Source organism: Danio rerio, chromosome 4, assembly GCF_049306965.1.
Source record: "Danio rerio strain Tuebingen ecotype United States chromosome 4, GRCz12tu, whole genome shotgun sequence".
NCBI classification, from domain to species: Eukaryota; Metazoa; Chordata; class Actinopteri; order Cypriniformes; family Danionidae; genus Danio; species Danio rerio.
Genome location: NC_133179.1, coordinates 3,298,357 through 3,318,469, shown reverse-complemented (window position 1 = coordinate 3,318,469; position 20,113 = coordinate 3,298,357). Strand labels below are relative to the sequence as shown.

At 32.1% G+C, this 20,113-nt stretch overlaps 1 protein-coding gene across 50 annotated transcripts in view; it reads left to right on the top strand.

Annotated features, from left to right (window-relative positions):
- Positions 1-20,113, top strand: part of plekha5 (pleckstrin homology domain containing, family A member 5) — a 198,530-nt gene that overhangs the window by 169,861 nt on the left and 8,556 nt on the right. For 6 of the 50 annotated variants that reach the window (XM_005164474.6, XM_073946500.1, XM_073946507.1 and 3 more), the window contains 12 exons: positions 158-277; positions 2,904-2,957; positions 4,823-4,903; positions 10,798-10,863; positions 11,588-11,668; positions 11,994-12,143; positions 12,959-13,060; positions 13,613-13,721; positions 14,152-14,195; positions 14,950-15,117; positions 18,106-18,229; positions 19,583-19,698. In XM_005164474.6, coding sequence (XP_005164531.1) covers positions 158-277; positions 2,904-2,957; positions 4,823-4,903; positions 10,798-10,863; positions 11,588-11,668; positions 11,994-12,143; positions 12,959-13,060; positions 13,613-13,721; positions 14,152-14,195; positions 14,950-15,117; positions 18,106-18,229; positions 19,583-19,698 — 1,215 coding nt within the window. The remainder of the gene's footprint in view (positions 1-157; positions 278-2,903; positions 2,958-4,822; positions 4,904-10,797; positions 10,864-11,587; positions 11,669-11,993; positions 12,144-12,958; positions 13,061-13,612; positions 13,722-14,151; positions 14,196-14,949; positions 15,118-18,105; positions 18,230-19,582; positions 19,699-20,113) is intronic. The other 44 variants (XM_073946502.1, XM_073946504.1, XM_073946516.1 and 41 more) reach the window with 9 other exon arrangements.

The following is a 20,113-nucleotide window of genomic DNA, read 5'->3' as shown; positions in this document are numbered from 1 at the left end:
CTTATTAGTCAGGGAAAATTTGATAATTGGCTTAAAGTGGGAACCCTGAATTATGCAAGACAACGCTGAAGCCCTCAGTATGCAAAGCTTGTCCTGATCGCCCCCTAATGCCCGTAATGTGGCGTCTGGTGTCTAACGCTGCTCTATCCTGCTGCAGCCAGAGGAACTGACCCTGCTGCTCATCAAACTGCGGCGGCAGCAGGCCGAGCTCAACAGCCTCCGTGAGCACACACTCGCGCAGCTCATGCAGCTGAACCTCGACGCCACCAACCCAAAGGTCAGAAAAAACAAGCCTGAGCATCCCAGGAACCGCTGATTTCCCCCGAACCCGTTTACCTCTTAAACCCGCACCTCCCGATTCCCCCCAGTCTGCTGGTGTTTTTTTCCCCCCATTGCTTCCGCATGCTGTTGTGGCCTGTGGATGGATACAAGTTGTAGATTTAATGGGAACACTTTTCAATAAAGCCTTGTTTGTTCATATTAGCATGATGCTAATGTGCATATTGACTAGCTTGAATTAACAATGAGCAATGTTTTTATGCTCACACTTTATTAATTAATGCAAATCAATAATCATATGCAGTGAAATGCTTACAAAGCCGCCCTTACAAAATAATAACAACAATAACAAAATAACAGAATCAATAAAACAATAAGAATTAAAATTTTACATTTGGAGAAATAGAAGCTATGCAATTGAAAATAAAAGCATTTATTAACTATTTATCAATGACTTTTAGCTCAATAAACTACTAATTAGCTGCTTATTAGTAGTGTGTTGTTGGGTTTGGGTATTGAATACAATGTTTACAATTTCCTATAGCATCTACAGTAAGCAGTTTTCCTGTACTTTACTGTAAATTAAATATGGCAAAATACTGCTTACATTCACAGCACTATTTATCCTGCTGTATATGTATTTACAGTATTGTTTAGCTTTACCTACAAATATACAGTAATTTGCAACTTTAAAATAGAGTAACATACTGCATAACTGCCCTACAGTAAAATACAGTTCATATTGCAGTTAAATGCAGTGTAATTTACAAATATTGTTAACAGTGTAGAATTGATGTAGAATAGGAATTTAGAAGTATTAATAAACAGTTAATATCTTAATAATAAGCAGGAAATAAGCCAATAGTTAATAGTAAGAATTACTACTGTGTGTTACCATGATGTGCTATCAATTTGTTTGCATTTTGTAATGATCAATTAATTGAAATTAACAAAAAAGCTTCAGTTTGACATGAAATAATGAACACTTAATTACTAGGTCAACAATACAATCTTAACATTAATTCATGTTGAGTAATGAACAAGTGTAAGCAAGACAATATGGACAATACAAAGTGTTATCAATTCAGTTACACTTTGAAATTAATTTTAATTAGTTAAAATTAGAAAATACATACAGTTTACATGAAAAACAGATAAGGTAAATAATATAATATACAATACAATACAATCTAATTAATCAGATATAATGTAATTTATTAAAATATAATACAATACAATCTAACACAATACAATATATGAGCAATATCACAGTCGTAGCAGTGTGATATGGCTGTATATCGGCACTGGTGGGAGGCGTGCGATAGTGCCCTCACCAGGGCACTATCGCAGGGGCCTCAGTACCCCCACCGGTGCCGATTTACAGCCATATCGCACTGCTACGACTGTGATATTGCTTTTATACAACAGTTTGACAACATAATTGTGTATATAAAAACAAAATCAAGTTTTGGAGTTTTGATATTGCAGAATATTGCACGGCTATCAGCCAATCAGATTTGAGAACCAGACAGAACTGTTGTATAAAATATGATATGATACGATACGATTCGATACAGTACAATATAATATAATACGATATGATACAATGCGATACGATACAATAAAATATAATTTAATACAATACAATACAATCTAACACAACACAATATGATATAATGTAATATAATACAATACAATTCAATACAATATGATACAATATGATACGATACAATATAATATAATATAATGTAATATAAAATAAAACAATACAATCTAAAACAATACAATAAAATATAATATTATGTAATATAATATAATACAATACAATACAATACGATACAATACTATACAATACAATATAATATAATATAATATAATATAATATAATATATAATATAATATAATATAATACAATACAGTACAATACAATGCAATCTAATTTAATACAATACAATATAGTTGTTCATGTTAGTTAATTAATTAATTAACAAATGAAAGTGAGGCAATATTGCGAATTGTATCAATTTGGCTACACTTTGCAATATTAATTAAATAGTTAAAATTAGAAAATGCAGTTTTACATAAAAAACTATGTGTAATTAAAGTCAATAATACAATTGAGCATTCATTTATGTTGACTAATGAACTAACCAATGCAAGCAAGACAATATTGCAAAGTGTCATCAATGGGAGTTAGCTTGAGATAATGCATACGTTGCGTTAACATGAACTAACAACAAACAAATGCACACAGATCATACATTATGTGTTGTTAGCTGACGTTAGCGGATGCATTACCTAGCGTAGCACATCAGGATCTGGTTGTGAAGTGTTTGAGAGCAGCTGATCATGTATTGTGAACTGCAGCATGCCGTCTGACGCAGTTTCAGCATCATGATCTGCAGACGTTGTTTGTTTTGCTAGCTGGATGTTCCTCTGGTTTGATGGTCTTCCTGCAGTTTTAGCCCATGTGTGTGATTTGCTTATAGATGTGCATGGTTAGCATTAGCGCTGGCACTTCTTCCCCCCTAGAATGGCTTCAGTTTTGACCTTTTCTGGCTTCGGTTTTTTACTTTTTGCTCTTTTTTCTCACTTCTGTCTGTGGTTTCTTCCTGCGTCTCCAGAGTGAAATCCTCTCTCATCACCTGCAGAGGAATCTCATGTACTTGGACAGTCAGGTGAGGCTCTTTCCTGTTTCTCACTTCCTGTTTTTCTGGCTCCTGTTTCCTGATACAGATCAAACTCCAGAAATTCGCCCACTATACCCTTTAATAGAGCAGTGTTTGAAGGAGCAGCCATTTCTGGCGCTCTTCAGAAATAGTTGAAGTGTATATGTTGGATTACGTGTGTAATCAATAATAATCCACTGTAATAATCTGTCTGTTTTAAAGCCATTGGTAAAGGAAGAAGATTTAATTCTGTTTCCTTTAGTCATAGGCTAAAGAGTTTATGTCCTCACATTAAGAAAAACATTCTATTTGTTCATACTTAATTTATTTGTTCAATCTTCAGTGATTTTTCTATGCAGTTACTTTATTTCTCTTATTATTACTATTATTATTTGTCATTCTTGTATAATTGTTATACATGTGATTTCTACAACCTTACAGACTTCATTGGATGTGTAAATTATATAAAATTATTATGAATTTGCTTTGACCCACTCTGGTCTTCGTTTGACACTTTTAAACTCATTATTATTATTATTATTATTTTTATTCTTATTATTATATTATTATTATAATTATAATAATAATAATAATTATTATTATTATTATTACTATTACTATTTTTATTGTTATTTAATCATTATTTTTTATTGTTATTATTATTATTATTATTATTATTATTATATTGTTATTATTATTATTATTATTATTATTATTTTATTTTTATTATTATTATTATTACTATTATTATTGTTATTTAATCATTAATATTTTTATTGTTATTATTATTATTATTATTATTTCATATTAATGAGTTTATTAATCCTATGTATTTTTACTATTTCTTCATATTATTAAACAATATATTTATAATGTATTAAGTGTTATTTAAGGTAATGTAAGTGAAGTAAGGTTTTTTACATTTATTACAAAGGACATATAAGGACATTTATTAGTATTATTAATTAGCTTTTCGTTGTTTATTTTATGTGCAACAAAAGTAATAAAGTAATATATATATATATATATATATATATATATATATATATATATATATATATATATATATATATATATATATATATATATATATATATACATTTCAGTGTTTTTTATTGCATTTCTATTCTTTGTAGTTCAACTTTTAATGCAACATTTTTAAAAATATGTTTTTAATGTAATATTTATTATTTCATACAGATGTTAGATGAAATATAATATAATATAATATAATATAATATAATATAATATAATAAAATGTAATTCTCAAGTAGCTATTTTGAGTTTACACTGCCCTGGATCTGACTACTTTGTTTAGAGAAGTTTCTGTTGTAGATATGCTTAAGAAAATATGCTAACATCTTATAGCGTATATCTATCTATCTATCATCTATCTATCTATCATCTATCTATCTATCTATCTATCTATCTATCTATCTATCTATCTATCTATCTATCTATCTATCTATCTATCTATCTATCTATCATCTATCTATCTATCTATCTATCTATATCTATCTATCTATCTATCTATCTATCTATCTATCTATCTATCTATCTATCTATCTATCTATCTACTAGTGATATTTTGCATATATCTCGTATGTAATGCTGGACATTTGGATGTTTTCAAGATGGATTTCTGCTTTCCATTAATTAATCTCTTTTAAAAGTTAGTCTGAAGACACGTCGTCGCTCTTTGCCAAAGCCGCTGATATTTTTTTTACATCGAACTGCAAAACTCCAGTGCAGCGTCATGATTGTGCACCAGAAAGCCGTGTGTTTGTGCGGTTCAGAAGCTGTAAAACATCAGCGTGTGTCTTGCAGTGCTTTGATAACGGCTGTTCCTCCTCCTCCTCCTCCTCGCGCACTAGATGAAGGAGAACGAACCCATAATCTTCATGATTCACACTATGATTGAGAACTCGGCGCCCCGGCCGCAGCTCTACCAGCAAGTAAGGTCATGTGACACACGGTTATGCTCCTCCCCTCTCCGTGTCATGGCCCTGCCTCTTTGTTGAAGCTCCACCCCCTCTTCACCGCCCCATTCTGTGTCGGTTTGGTTCCAGCACATCCCATTGGTTGTTGTTGATGTTGTTGTTGTTGTTTTCTTGTTGATGGTTAAACTGGTGTTAGCATGGCTTTCGGAGCAGCTGCTGGTGCTAATGTGACGCTCATTAGCAATGGCTTCATCCATCATGCTAGCTTTCATGACTTAGCCCAGTCCCTTTTGCCTCATAAACAAGACTTTATGAGGTTTAAAAGGACATAACGGACTTGAAGAATGAAATGATGTTGAGTATGAATACGAAATAAAGGATGATCATGATAATTAAGCCAATGATTTTCAGAATTAACGGTTTAATGACTGACAAAGTATTGATCTTGGTGGTTGATTGCTCTGGTCTGAATGAGATTTAGCACACCATAAGATAGTGATCTTGTTTAATAATTAAAGACCATCTAGTTTAGTGTTTTTGATAGGAAATTGATGATTATAATGTTGTTTGTTTAGAAATTGTTGGTCAAAACTAAAGTTTTTTTGAGTATTTTTTTAGCTGTATGCTAGTTTTATTTTATTATCTATTGTAGCTTTCACTAGCTATAGTATTAATAATGTTATGTATTTTATTTTATGTCATATCATCAGTCAAATTTGATGTACAAAGTTTGAGATATTCTATTAAATATTTACCTACAGGGAATTAAAACCTTTTTTTCAGCTTATGTTAATATTATTTTATAAGCTATTATAGCTATAGAGCTAATAATCGCTATAATATTGATAATGTTGTGTTATTTTAATGTCAAATCATCAGTGAAATTTGATATTCTATGAAATGTTGTACTTGGAGTAAATTAAAACCATTTTTTGCCCAATGTTAATATTATTTCATTAGCTATTATAGCTATAAAGCTATTAATTGCTATAATATTAATAATGGTATTTTAATGTCATATCTTTAATGAAATTTAATGTACAAAATTTGAGATATTCTATGAACTGTTGTGCTGACATTTACTTAGAATTAATGTTAATATTGTTTTATTAGCAGTTATAGCTATTAATAGCTATACTATTATTAATGTTATGCTATTTTAATGTCATATCATCTTTTAAATTTGATGTTCAAAGTTTAAGATTTTCTGAAATGTTGTCCTAAAGTTTACATTGAGTGAATTAAAACCTTTTTAGCCTAATATTATTATTATTTCATTAGATATTATAGCTATAAAGCTATTAATTGCTATAAAATGAATAATGTTGTGCTATTTTAATGTCGTATCTTTCATAAAATTTAATGTACAAAATTTGAGATATTCTATGAACTGTTGTACTGATGTTTACTTAGTGAATTAATGTTAATATTGTTTTATTAGCAGTTATAGTATTATAGGGTATTATAATACAGGGTATTATTTATTGTAGCCCAACTTGTGCTGTTTACAGTGTTATCACACTTTAGTCATTAATATGTTTTTAAGATACTGAAAACAACACAAATGTCAGTGCATGTCCAAACTTCTCCAGAGCCCCAAAACACCCTCAGACCCCAGTGGGTCTATAATGTTGTGTCATTTTAATGTCATGTTATCAGAGAAATTTGATGTACAAAATCTAAGATATTTAATGCAATATTTACTTGGACTGAATTAAAACTAAAATATTTAACTTTAAATCTGCATTAATATCTATTAAAATACATGCTGTTTTATAAGATAGATTCATATATTAAATATATATTTAGCTTAATGTGTGGTAAATTCACTCTATGGGAGTTAAACTGTATGCAATTTGTCACTTTTCGGTCATTCTTCATGAAGTTGGCTGGTTTTTATACGCTGGATGCTAATTTCAGCCCCATCTTGACTCTCAGTTGTGTGTTTAAGTTGACTTCATTTCATGTTTCAGTGTGTTGAGCTGTAAACTCTCAGAACTGTTGTAAAGTCTGAGCATCTGAGGTTCCTGTGCCTTTTACACCGTGCTCTTCTGTAGTGTGTTTTTTCCTTCATCAGTCACAGTAGCTGGAGCTCTGACAGACCCCAGTGAACAGGACAGTAATTACAGCACAGCCTACACACTCAACCTTCACTGTCTTTCAGCACACACTCATATTACCAGCCTTCTTTTCAATGCATGTGTGTAAGGGTTGAGGTGGTTTAATGGAACACACCTATAATGACTTGGGAATGACCTATACTGAAGGTATGATAGCATTGAGATGGTTTATGAGGACATGCATCCAAAATAAATGTTTGTTTTGGCACAATATATGTGTATTTAATAGATTTATTATGTATATGTGACACATATTATGTATACACACACACACACACACACATATGACTTGTAATTCAAGATGCTTGTATGTGTTGTGTCCCACAGCAGATGTTGTGGATGTGTTCAACACTAGTGCAATGAACAGTTTGGTGATTGTCTCTGCTTTTAGCGCAGCAGATGGTGTTGAAGCAGCGTTTATTTCCATGATGAGATGATTCATCGAGTGTGTGTATGAGCTCACTGAGTTTCTTACTCTCCTTTCACAGTCATTATCAAGATGCGTTCACTTGAGAAGCTAAATTAAGTACAATATTCGTTGTGCACAAACCAATACAAATGTCAGGCAATAGAGTAAGAATAATGTTTGTTTTTATCTTTGTGTAAAGGTCATATTTCTCACTGTACTGACAGGTATTTTTCCTTTTGCATTGCAAATTTTAAGGAAAATATTCAATGAAATTAACCTCTTAAGGCTCAAGGTGTTTTTTTACATGCATTTTTTTATTTCTCTTTGCTTTTGGGGCTTATTGGAAACTAGTTAGAATAAAGTCTAAGTATCATCTTTTGATTTGATGTACTTTTAGAGAACAATGATGTCCATATATGTGGACTCGTGGTCCGAATTTACATTAAACACTTTTTCCTGAATGTTTTTAATGCATAAATAGCATAGAACATCTTTTTGAACATAGTTTTGACTATCAGACAGTAAAATCAACTTTTTTGCTTTTTATGGACAGTTACAAATAGGGTTTGAGACAAAATATAAATCATTTGAAGTATTTTAAACAGCCACTTAAGAGCTAAAATGTGCTGTCCACGTATGTATGTCTAAGCCCATAGAGGTTATGAAAAGAATTAGTTTTTATGTGCTGCAATTACTTTCTTATTTATTTATTTTGGAAGGCTTCTTGTTTTTCTTTTAAATTAAGCTATTAAATATGTTCTCATCTCATCTGTTTCTCAGACCTTTTCAACGATATGCATTTTGTCAAGATTTAATTTTTATTTATTATAAAACAAATGTAAAGTGTTTTAGTTTTAGTTTTTAGTTTAGTTTAAAACTTTATTTATCCCCCTGGGGCAATTCATTTCGACATGGTGGTGCTTCACATACAGTATAACAAAATGACACTTAACACAATAAACATCAACACAGCAAGTACAAAAAACAAATAACAATCCATCGATGAACTACATTTATTACATAACCTATATGCTTCAGGCACAAAAGTAAATTTAGAACGATTTGTGGAACATCTTATTTTCCTTAGACGTCGACCAAGGGGCATCCACTCAGAAGTTTTATTTAAGGGATGTGTTTTGTCTCCTAATATTTTATGTGCCATCCTCAACACCTGCTGTTCATAATAGTATGCAAGACTTCGCAGGGGAACTCCCAAAATTAACATTAACAAATGAACAATGCCTTGAAGACGATTCTTGTTTTTTATAGACAGTGAAGAGAACCAACGAATAAAGGAACAGGACAAAATACTTTCAATAAATGAATATTAAAAGGTCTTAAGAATAACTTTCTCTACATTAAAAGAGTTGAGTTTCCGCAATAAAAACAGTTTATGTTTTCATAGATAGATAGATAGATAGATAGATAGATAGATAGAAAGATAGATAGATAGATAGATAGATAGATAGATAGATAGAAAGATAGAAAGATAGATAGATAGATAGATAGATAGATAGATAGATAGATAGATAGATAGATAGAAAGATAGATAGATAGATAGATAGATAGATAGATAGATAGATAGATAGATAGATAGATAGATAGATAGATAGATAGAAAGATAGATAGATAGATAGATAGATAGATAGATAGATAGATAGATAGATAGATAGATAGATAGAAAGGTAGATAGATAGATAGATAGATAGATAGATAGAAAGATAGATAGATAGATAGATAGATAGATAGATAGATAGATAGATAGATAGATAGATAGATAGAWAGATAGATAGATAGATAGATAGATAGATAGATAGATAGATAGATAGATAGATAGATAGATAGATAGATAGATAGATAGATAGATAGATAGATAGATAGATAGATAGATAGATAGATAGATAGATAGATAGATAGATAGATAGATAGATAGATAGATAGATAGATAGATAGATAGATAGATAGATAGATAGATAGATAGATAGATAGATAGATAGATAGATAGATAGATAGATAGATAGATAGATAGATAGATAGATAGATAGATAGATAGATAGATAGATAGATAGATAGATAGATAGATAGATAGATAGATAGATAGATAGATAGATAGATAGATAGATAGATAGATAGATAGATAGATAGATAGATAGATAGATAGATAGATAGATAGATAGATAGATAGATAGATAGATAGATAGATAGATAGATAGATAGATAGATAGATAGATAGATAGATAGATAGATAGATAGATAGATAGATAGATAGATAGATAGATAGATAGATAGATAGATAGATAGATAGATAGATAGATAGATAGATAGATAGATAGATAGATAGATAGATAGATAGATAGATAGATAGATAGATAGATAGATAGATAGATAGATAGATAGATAGATAGATAGATAGATAGATAGATAGATAGATAGATAGATAGATAGATAGATAGATAGGTTTTTGATGAGCCTTATTAACAATTGTGTGTATTTTGAAAGGAGACCTATTAAGCAAAAATACATTTTAAGGGATTTAAACAGTTTTTTGGCAACTGACTATGAATTTAAGCAGCTTCTAATGGTAAAAAAAAAATATTCTTTTTATATTACACTTGATTAAAACAGTCTGCAGAAAACTTTGATTGACATTCTCCATTTATACATGTCATCAGAGGGGAAAGCCCCGCCCACTAGTGACCATCTCTCCTTTATTAGCACAGGATGTTAGTCTTGTTTTTAAATGTGCCACTATGCTGACACACAGGCATTTGTAGCTCCGCCCTCTTCTGAAAAGAGCTCAATCTCATTTGCATTTAAAGCAACAGTCACTCAAAATGCTGGCTCAAAGCCCAAAAGGGTCAGTTTTAGATAGTTATAAAACATGATCTGTGTGGTATTTTGAGCTGAAACTTCACACACACGCTCTAGGAACATCAGAGTATTATTTTACATCTTGTAAAAATGGCATGATAGGTCTCCATTTACAAGTAAAGGGGATAGAAAGTACTGTTTGGCGTTGTTCATGTAAAACAGTGAAATCTCCATCAGACTTTCCCTCATCTGCTTTCTGCAAACTGTATGAACAGAGTTTGCATGCTTGTGTTTTGTATACAGCGTGACTGTATATAAAGATCCCTCCGTTGCACATGTTTATATTGTACCGGCTGTCTGTCAGAGTTATTGAAGCAGAAAACACTCACTCTGTGTATTTACGTGTGTATAGGATGTTGAAGAGTAAGTTGCATGTGGTCAGTTGGGCTCATAAAGGCTTGATCAGATTCATGCCGCTTCCTTCATTGCTTCATGAGCTTCTAGGACAGTCTGTAGGATAGGAATGATATAATGTGCATGAAATCTTACATAATTTCTTGTCATTTCAGCAGATGAGTCCTGAAGAGTACAGAGAAAACACTTACATGTACAGGCCGGAGGAGCTCGATGTCGACGTGAGTCTCTTTAAGATGATTTCTTATTTATTTTTTTTTTATTTTTTTTTCATTTATTTATTCATTTATTTTATTTATTTTTTTATTTAAATCTTTTATGTACTTATTTATAGTTTTTGTAATTATTGTTTTATGTTCATTTTATTTATTTTTTTATATTTTATTTTTATTTTATTAATTAATTTATTATTTATTTATTCTTATTTTATTTGTTTATTTTTATTTATTTATTTATTATATTATTTTTATTTTTATTATTATGTGAGGTTTATTTGATTTTATTTATTTATTTTTTTATTATTTATTATTTTATTATTTTTTATTTATTTTTTATTATTATTTCATTTTTTTATTTTTTATTTTTTATCATTATTTTATTTTTATTATTATTTTCTTTTTTAATTTATTATTATTTTTATTATTATTTCATGTTTATTTAATCAAAAAATATATTATTAATCATTTATTTTTCATTATTATTATTTATTTATTTATATTATAATATTATTTTATTTTAAATTTTATTTAAGCTTTTTTGAATACAAAAAATACAAAAACATATTTAAAAATAAATTTAATACAATAAATAAAATAAAATAAAATAAATAAATAAATAGAATTATTATACTTTTATGAATTCACAAGCATTTTCAGACTACCTGAGATATTATTACATAAAGAATAAAGTTGCTTAATAAAACATCCTCGGCTTTATTGTCTGCAGGCGAAGTTAAGTCGGCTCTGTGAGCAGGACAAAGTAGTGCGAACTCAAGAAGAGAAACTGCAGCAGCTCCACAGAGAAAAGGTGAAGTCCATCAGCAAGTTCAGCATCTTTAGCTGTGTTTCCATCCAAAAATATGAATTAGAAAAAATATAAAGATATAAATCACATGACTTTACTGATGCTCATGCTGGAGTTTATTCAGTAAATGTGTTTCCCTCTTAGTTTATGTCCATTTTTACTTATCTAATTAATATTTATTCATTATTAATGCACATTTTCAAAATCTATGCTTATTTTGTTGCTTTCATTAAGCACTTTTATGCGATATTGTAATAAATGCACATTAGAATAGCTGGATTAAAACAGCTTGTGTCTCACTCCTGCATGCTTGTGTGCTTGTTTTTAGCACACACTGGAGACGGCGCTGCTCTCCGCCAGTCAGGAGATCGAGATGAGCTCTGAAAACCCAGCGGCGGTCCAGAGCGTGGTCCAGCAGAGGGACGTCCTGCAGAGTGGCCTGCTGAGCACCTGCAGAGAGCTGAGCCGCGTCAGCACTGTACGACAACACACACTCACAATACATTCAACAGAGCAGAGCAATTCCGTGCAAATTTCAACCTTGCCATGAAAAAAAAATTATGTTTTCACCAAAATATTGAAAGCCTTTTTAGGTTTTTTGTGTAAGCAAGTATTTTACAGTAGTGTAAATATACTCATAAATGTCTGTCAGTGTTCTCAAACTATTATATTTAATTTACCAAAGTCACATAAGTGCCAATTTCACATCTGCCACATCCATAACAGAGAGATGTCACATCCATAATGCAAAATCTAATCAAATCAATGATGTTTGCTCTATAGAGAGCAGCTCTTCTCCTTTTGATGATCCATATTTCTTTTGTGTCGTGCAGTTTAATTCACAGAACTTTTACAAAGTGTGTTGTTTACTGTAAACTTGCAGACTTTTTGGTCACATCCATAACGCATTTCCCTCATTTAAAATATAATAATGTTTACAGATTGATATTTTTCTCATCCCATAACTCTGTGGTTAGTAGTTATGGAAAATATAAACAGATGTTTTAATATAAGGTTAACATACACTTTCTCTGTGTATTTATGTGTTAAGTTTATCTGCAAACGTCGCATCTATAACACTGGACTTGCTCAGGACTAATTATAATGCATTCTTAATAAACAACTCTATTAAATTGTGATACGATTAATATTAAAGTCATGTTAGTATTTTGATTTTATAGCTAATTTTGTGTGTCCTGATGTGCATTTTCATGTATGTAAACCATTGTGTAGTTTCCTGTAGTGCACCAGTGAAGCCTTAGCCGCTTACCCATGATGCTGTGCTGTTTACAGGAGCTGGAGCGAAGCTGGAGAGAATATGATCGACTAGAGGCCGATGTTACACTTGCCAAAACTAACCTGCTGGAGCAGCTGGAGGCCCTCGGCAGCCCACAGGTGATGAAGATTACAGATATATACAGTTTACAGATATATATATGTGTGTGTGTGTGTGTGTGTGTGTGTGTGTGTGTGTGTGTGTGTGTGTGTGTGTGTGTGTGTGTGTGTGTGTGTGTGTGTGTGTGTGTGTGTGTGTGTGTGCGTGCGTGCGTGCGTGTGTGCGCAAAAGTCTTAGGCTTCTAGTATTTTCATCAAAAAAAAAGTTTAAAGTTGGTTATTTCTATTATTTTCTCTAGCATGTCAGTTTAAAATATCATAGATATTGGATAAATCCTTGTACGAAAGGGTTTTGAGACTTTCCGTGTTCGATTTTCTTTTTTATATACACGATTATGCCGTCGAACTATTGTATAAACACAATATCACACAAATAGCAGTGCGATATATCTGTGTATCGGCACTGCTGGAGCAATAAGGCACTCGGCCTGCAGCCTCTACTGTAGATATTAGATTAAATGCATGAATAAACTCATCATCATTACATTAAAAATATGAGAACTGTCAGTTGCGAGGTCATTGTGACTTTAAAGAATGCCTATGTGTTGTCAGACGGAGCCGCCCAGTCAAAAGCATGTTCAGATCCAGAAAGAGTTGTGGAGAATTCAGGATGTGATGGAGGCGCTGAGCAAGAACAAACCCAAGAGAAACCCTGAACCCAGTGAGAGACAGAACACACACACACACACAAACACACACAAACACAAACACACACACACACACACACACACACACACACAAATAATAACTTCTCAGCTCAATGATAGTTAATACAATGTCAGTAGCAGCCTTTTTTGTACTTTATTGTTTTGTGTTTTTGTGTTGTGTTTTGTTTTGTTTCAGCCCTCATTATAGGACATATAGCATAGGTCTCAAACTCAATTCCTGGAGGGCCGCAGCTCTGCACAGTTTTGCTTCAACCCTAATCAAACACAGCTGATCCAACTAATGAAGGTGTTCAAGACTACTAGACACTACTAGATCAGCTGTGTTTTTTTAGGGTTGAAGCAGAGCTGCGGCCCTCCAGGAATTGAGTTTGAGGCCAATGACGTATAGCCATGAATTCACACACACTTTCTCTTTATTTTTAGGTTTTCCTGGTGCAAACCCTCTGTCAACCCTGCATAAAAGTGAAGTAAGTACTTGTGTCAGGAGGAATCTTTTACACACACACTCAGCACAAACACTCTTATGCAGGGGTACCCAACTTGGTCCTGGAGGGCCGGTGCCCTACATATTTTAGTTGCAACCCCAATAAAACACACCTGAAACAGCTAATCAAGCTCTTACTAGGTGTACAAGACACTTCCAGGCAGGTGTGTTGAAGCAAGTTGGAGCTAAACTATCCAGGACACCGGCCTTCCAGGACCAAGTTTAGGCACCCCTGCTCTTACGCATATGCACACACATTTCTCATACAGGCACACACACTCACACTCAGACTCAAATGGGCACAAACTCATTCAAACAAACTTTTATTTACACAAACACACACAAGCCCATTCACTTACGCGCACAAACACACAAATGTCCATTCACTGAGACCAGAGGTGTCCAAACTCAGTCTTGGAGGGCCGGTGTCCTGCAGATTTGAGCTCCGTCTTGCCTCAACACACCTGCATGGATGTTTCTAGAAAGCCTAGTAAGAGCTTGATTAGCTAGCCCAGGTGTGTCTGATTGAGGTTGGAACTAAACTTTGCAGGACACCGGCCCTCCAGGACTGAGTTTGGGCACCTCTGACCTAATCACACACATACTCACTCACTCTCACACACAACAAACACAAACTCACTCACATTCACACTCACACACACACACACAGAGGGCGAGTGTAGGTCAGTGTTGTTGGTGGGCTGCATCAGTATGTGCTCTTCACTGTATGAATGCAGGACTCTGTAGACTCCTCGTGTGTTCCTCCTCGTCCTCCTCTGCCGTACTCATATGAAGGAGGCGATCGACCACCGCCCCTCCCCAACCCCGGTCAACCGCACACCACCCGCACAACACCACACCGACCAGAGGACCGCAAAACTGCCCAACGCAACGGCACGCACACCGTAAGACAGAGCCGTGAAGCCCTTCATCCCGAAACCTCCATCATCCTCATCTAAACCATCAGCAAAACCCAACATCATCTCCAGTTTACAGCCTGCTGCTGCTCATAGAGATTTAAGGTGTCCTTCTTACATGGTCAATTGTATTTGTATAGCAGCTTAAAACAATATGAATGTTGACCAAAGTGCTCCATGGCCAAATAAATTACAATATTAATATCATTTTTTTTAAAGTCTTGAGTCTTTGAGAAATTGAATGTTGGTGAAGGTCCAATTTTTAATAGTAATGTGTTCCAAGGCTGGACTGAGAAAGCTCTGTCTCCTTTAGTTTTCAAGCAGGATTTAGGGACAGTTAGCAGGAGCTGAGCTAAGAACATAAGAGGTCTTTGAGGAGAAAACAAACTGAGGAGTTCAGCTGTACAGTTGAAGTCAGAATTATTAGCCCCCTGTTTGTTTATTTTTCCCCAATTTCTGTTTAATGGAGAGCAGATTTTCTCAACACATTTCTAAACGTAATAGTTTTAATAACTCAACTCTAATAACTGATTTATTTTATCTTTGTCATGATGACAGTAAATAATATTAGACTAGATATTTTTCAAGACACTTCTATACAGCTTAAAGTGACATTAAAAGACTTAATTAGGTTAATTAGGTGAACTAGGCAGGTTAGGGTAATTAGGCAAGTCATTGTATAACGATGGTTTGTTCTGTAGACTATCAAAAAAATAATTTGCTTAAAGGGGCTAATAATTTTGTCCTTAAAATGGTGATGAAAAAATTTTAAACTGCTTTTATTTCAGCCAAAATAAAACAAATAAGACTTTCTCCAGAAGAAAAAATATTATCAGACATACTGTAAAAATGTCCTTGCTCTTATTAAACATTGTTTAGCAAATATTTAAAAAAGAAAAAAAATCAAAGCGGGGCTAATAATTCTGACTTCAACTGTATATGACGAAATCCTAACATCTGACATCCGAACTGTGGAGACTGGAGACCATAGTATATGTGAAATTATTGACTCCAGTCTATTTTGAATTATTAAGAAATAATGCACACTATAGTAGGAATCTAGACCATTTGTAACAAGGACACCTTAAAATATAAGTATTAGCCAATACTGCAATACAAAGGCAAAGTGCAGTAACTACACTAACACTAAAGAAACAGCCGCTCAAACATGTAGTCTTGCAAAATAATAATAATAATAAAATCTGCTTTCCCAGAGATGGGTTGCAGCTGGAATGGCATCCACTGCGTAAAACATGTGCTGGATAAGTTGGCAGTTCATTCTGCTGTGGCGACCTCTGATTATTAAAGGGACTAAGCTGAAAAGAAAATGAATGAATAAAATCTGCAAAGGTTGCTGCACTTTTCTTTTGGACAGCAGAATATACAGTTCCTGGTCATTTTCAGATTATCTGCATCAGCTGATAATCGCATACGTGTTGTGTTAGTTCAGTTTCTGCCTGATTTTTGTTCCCAGTTTTTGTTTCAATATTTCTTATGTTATTAAACAGAAATGCGTTAAAATGCTCACCACCCAGGCATTATTGATATGTAATATCATTATTGAGATATATTTTTGAACAGTTTTGTTTTGCTTATTTAAATTGATCCCTTTTTAATTCTACCTTAAGGTTATATTAATATAATTTTAAAAATAAGCATTGTTTTTTTTTATTTGTTGTGTTTAATACATCATTTTTGTTCAATATATTAAGTTAATATCTGTTTATATAATATTGAACATTTTTGACTAGTGTGTTAGTGTAAGTCTTAGGACTATTTATTTTGTTTTTATTTTTTACTCATTTATTTATTAATTGTATATAAAGTTTTGCCCAATTAATATTTATCTTCATTTGTACATTTGTATTTTTTAATTTTATTTATTTTTTTATTATTTATTTTTATTAATTGCAGTTTTTTTTCTTCATTTTGTTAATATGCAAGTTTTGCCTATTTAACATTTATCTTCATTTGTACACATGCATTTTTTTATTTATTCATTTTAATTTAATTTTCCCTCATTTATTTTATTAATTGTAGTTTTATAATATACAAATTTTGCCTAATTAATATTTACCTTCATTTGTGCACATGCATGTTTTTTTATTAATGTTTTTCCTCATTTAATTTTTTAATTGTGTTTTTTTTATATGCAAGTTTTGCCTGATTAATATTTATCTTCATTTGTACATATACATTTTCAATTTTATTCCTTTTAATTATTGTTTTCCCTCATTTATTTTATTAATTTTAGTTTTTTTTGTACACAAGTTTTGCCTAATTATTATTAATCTTCATTTATACATATTCATTTTTTAATTAATTTGCATGTATTTTTTATAAATAATTTTATTAGTTGTAGTTTTTTTATTTATATTTATCTTCATTTGTACACATGTCTGCTATGTATGTAAACTATTTTCATTTGACATTTTACTATATAAACTGAACATTATTACTTATTTTACTATTGTGTGTATGTGTTTTTCAACTTTTATGTGAAATGTGGTGATTTTAGAAATATTACATGTCTTGGTATTTTGTATTAGTCATAAAAATAGTCATTCACGTCATCTTTTTATGTGAATATTTCACCCAGAAACAAGCACACTGTTTACTCCACCTCGAATCATCAACCTATGTGATGCTATTTGTCCAGTGTAATGAAAACAAACTGTATCTACAGCTAAACATTCATTTAAAAACCCATTTAATTTCAGTGATTTGTCATGTGCTTGTTGCATTGTAATCCTCATGTTTCCTCGTCATCAGTATCCTTGAGCTCTTCCCGTAAAACATTCCCAGATCAGCTGCTTTGTGTTTTTACTTCATCCTTTATGAGGCTTAGATTCCTCGAGATGCATTACATATTCTCATTGCCATCAGAACATGTAATCCATGATCACAAGCCATCCCATAATGCCATCACAGTGTGTGTGTGCTGTAAATAACACATGCTGGTTGTGTTTTGTGCAGGGCCCGGATTACAGGCTGTATAAGAGTGAGCCGGAGCTGACCACAGTAGCCGAAGTCGACGAGAGTAACGGTGAAGACAAATCAGAGCAGACAGCAGAGAAAGAGCCGCCCGGCGTCACTAAAGGTGCTCCACAGAACACATTTACATCAGTTTACTCTCGCAGACGCTTTAATCCAAAGCAGCAGAAATAAGTGGAATCACCACAAATGCAAGAATTTGGAGATGCTGTCTCAGTTTAGCATTGTGGAAATATTTTTTTTTCCAAGAAAAAAATGAATAAAGCACATAAACAGATATAGAATACAATACGATGGAAGAGGAGAGAATGCATTAGAATAGATTGCAATGAAATAGAATAGGATGAAAAAGAAGAGAAGGAATTGCTACCTTTATGGAATAGAATATAATTCAGTAGAAGAGAAGAGAATAGAATGAAGTGGATTAGAATAGAATGAAATGGAATAGAGAAGGCAAAAGTATATAATAGATTGCAATGGAATAGAATAGAATAGAAAAGAATAGGATAGTACAGAAAAGAATAGAGAAGAATAGAACAAAATAGAATAGAGTAGAATAGAGGAATATAATAGAATAAAGTAGAATAGAATAGAATACAATAGAAAAGAATATAATAGAGTAGAATAGAGAAGAATGGAATGGAATACAATAGAATAGAATCAAATCGAATAGAATGGAAAAGAAGATTATGCAATTTTATAGAACAATGGAAAAGAAGAGAAGAAAATGCAGTGAAAGAATATAATGAAAAAGAAGTGCAATAGAATGCAATGAAATAGGAAAGAATAAAAGAAAAGAGAATGCAATAGAATAATTTCCATTGTAAAAGAAGAAAAGAGAATGTAATGGAATAGAATGCAATGGAGGCAAAGAGAATGCAATGAACTAGTAGTGAATTCAATGGAAGAGAAGTGAATGCAATGAAATAGAATAGAATGAAAAAGAAGAGAAGTGAATGCAATTGAAAATAATAGAATGCAGTGAAAGAGAATAGAATGCAATGGAGTAGAAGGCAATGGAAGAGAAGAGAATGGACTTGAATAGAAGAGATTCTAGAAGAGAGAACTTTCATTAAACTGTAAAAAAAATCTGTTACATGTTTTTTTAAAAAATGTATACTGTAATGTACTTCTTTTCCACACTGTTCATCTATACAATATTAAAAGAACACTCATTAGAATGAACAAAATATGGTTAGTAGATCAGGAAAAAAAACAAAACTTGAAATGAATCTTTCTGCAGCAATATTACTAATAACTAAAGTGAATTATATTCATTCTAGGCTGTGTAGTGAGACTGAGAACTCTATTGAGCCACAGATTTAACTATGATACTAATGTCATGTTAAAATACCAAATATAATGTTATTTTTCACAGAAGAAAAAATGAAGCACAACTGCCTCACACTCAGAGTTCATTATGTGTGTGATTATTTCTAACACTTTGTGTCTCTGTCAGGTATAGTTTACCCGGTGGGAGTGGTCAGTCCCAGAACTAAATCACCCATGCCCGAGTCCTCCACCATCGCCTCCTACGTCACCTTGAGGAAGACCAAAAAACCTGATCCCAGAACAGTGAGTACAGTGCGCTCTATATACTGCTGCAAAACTCTATGTTATGCCTTAAAAATGTGCGACTTTGTTTATTGTGTGATTTAATTTCAACTGAATCATGAAGACTGGGTGAGGCTTATTGCATAGACCCTCCCTCCTTTTAATTTCTAAAAGAACAGAACATTCATTTATTATTCATTTATGCCAATATCATTGATTAATTTAACCATTTAATGCAGTTCCTTTATACTGGATTTGTAATCAGGTCCTTTTTTTAAATGTCATTACCTTTCTGATTTTAAAATGAGTTCATGTATGTTCGATTTATTTAATTTAATGTATTACACAAACATCAATTGGACATTAAAATGATATATTTATATGCATCATTTAATCACATATCACTTTGTTCAGTTAATATTAGTTCGATATATAA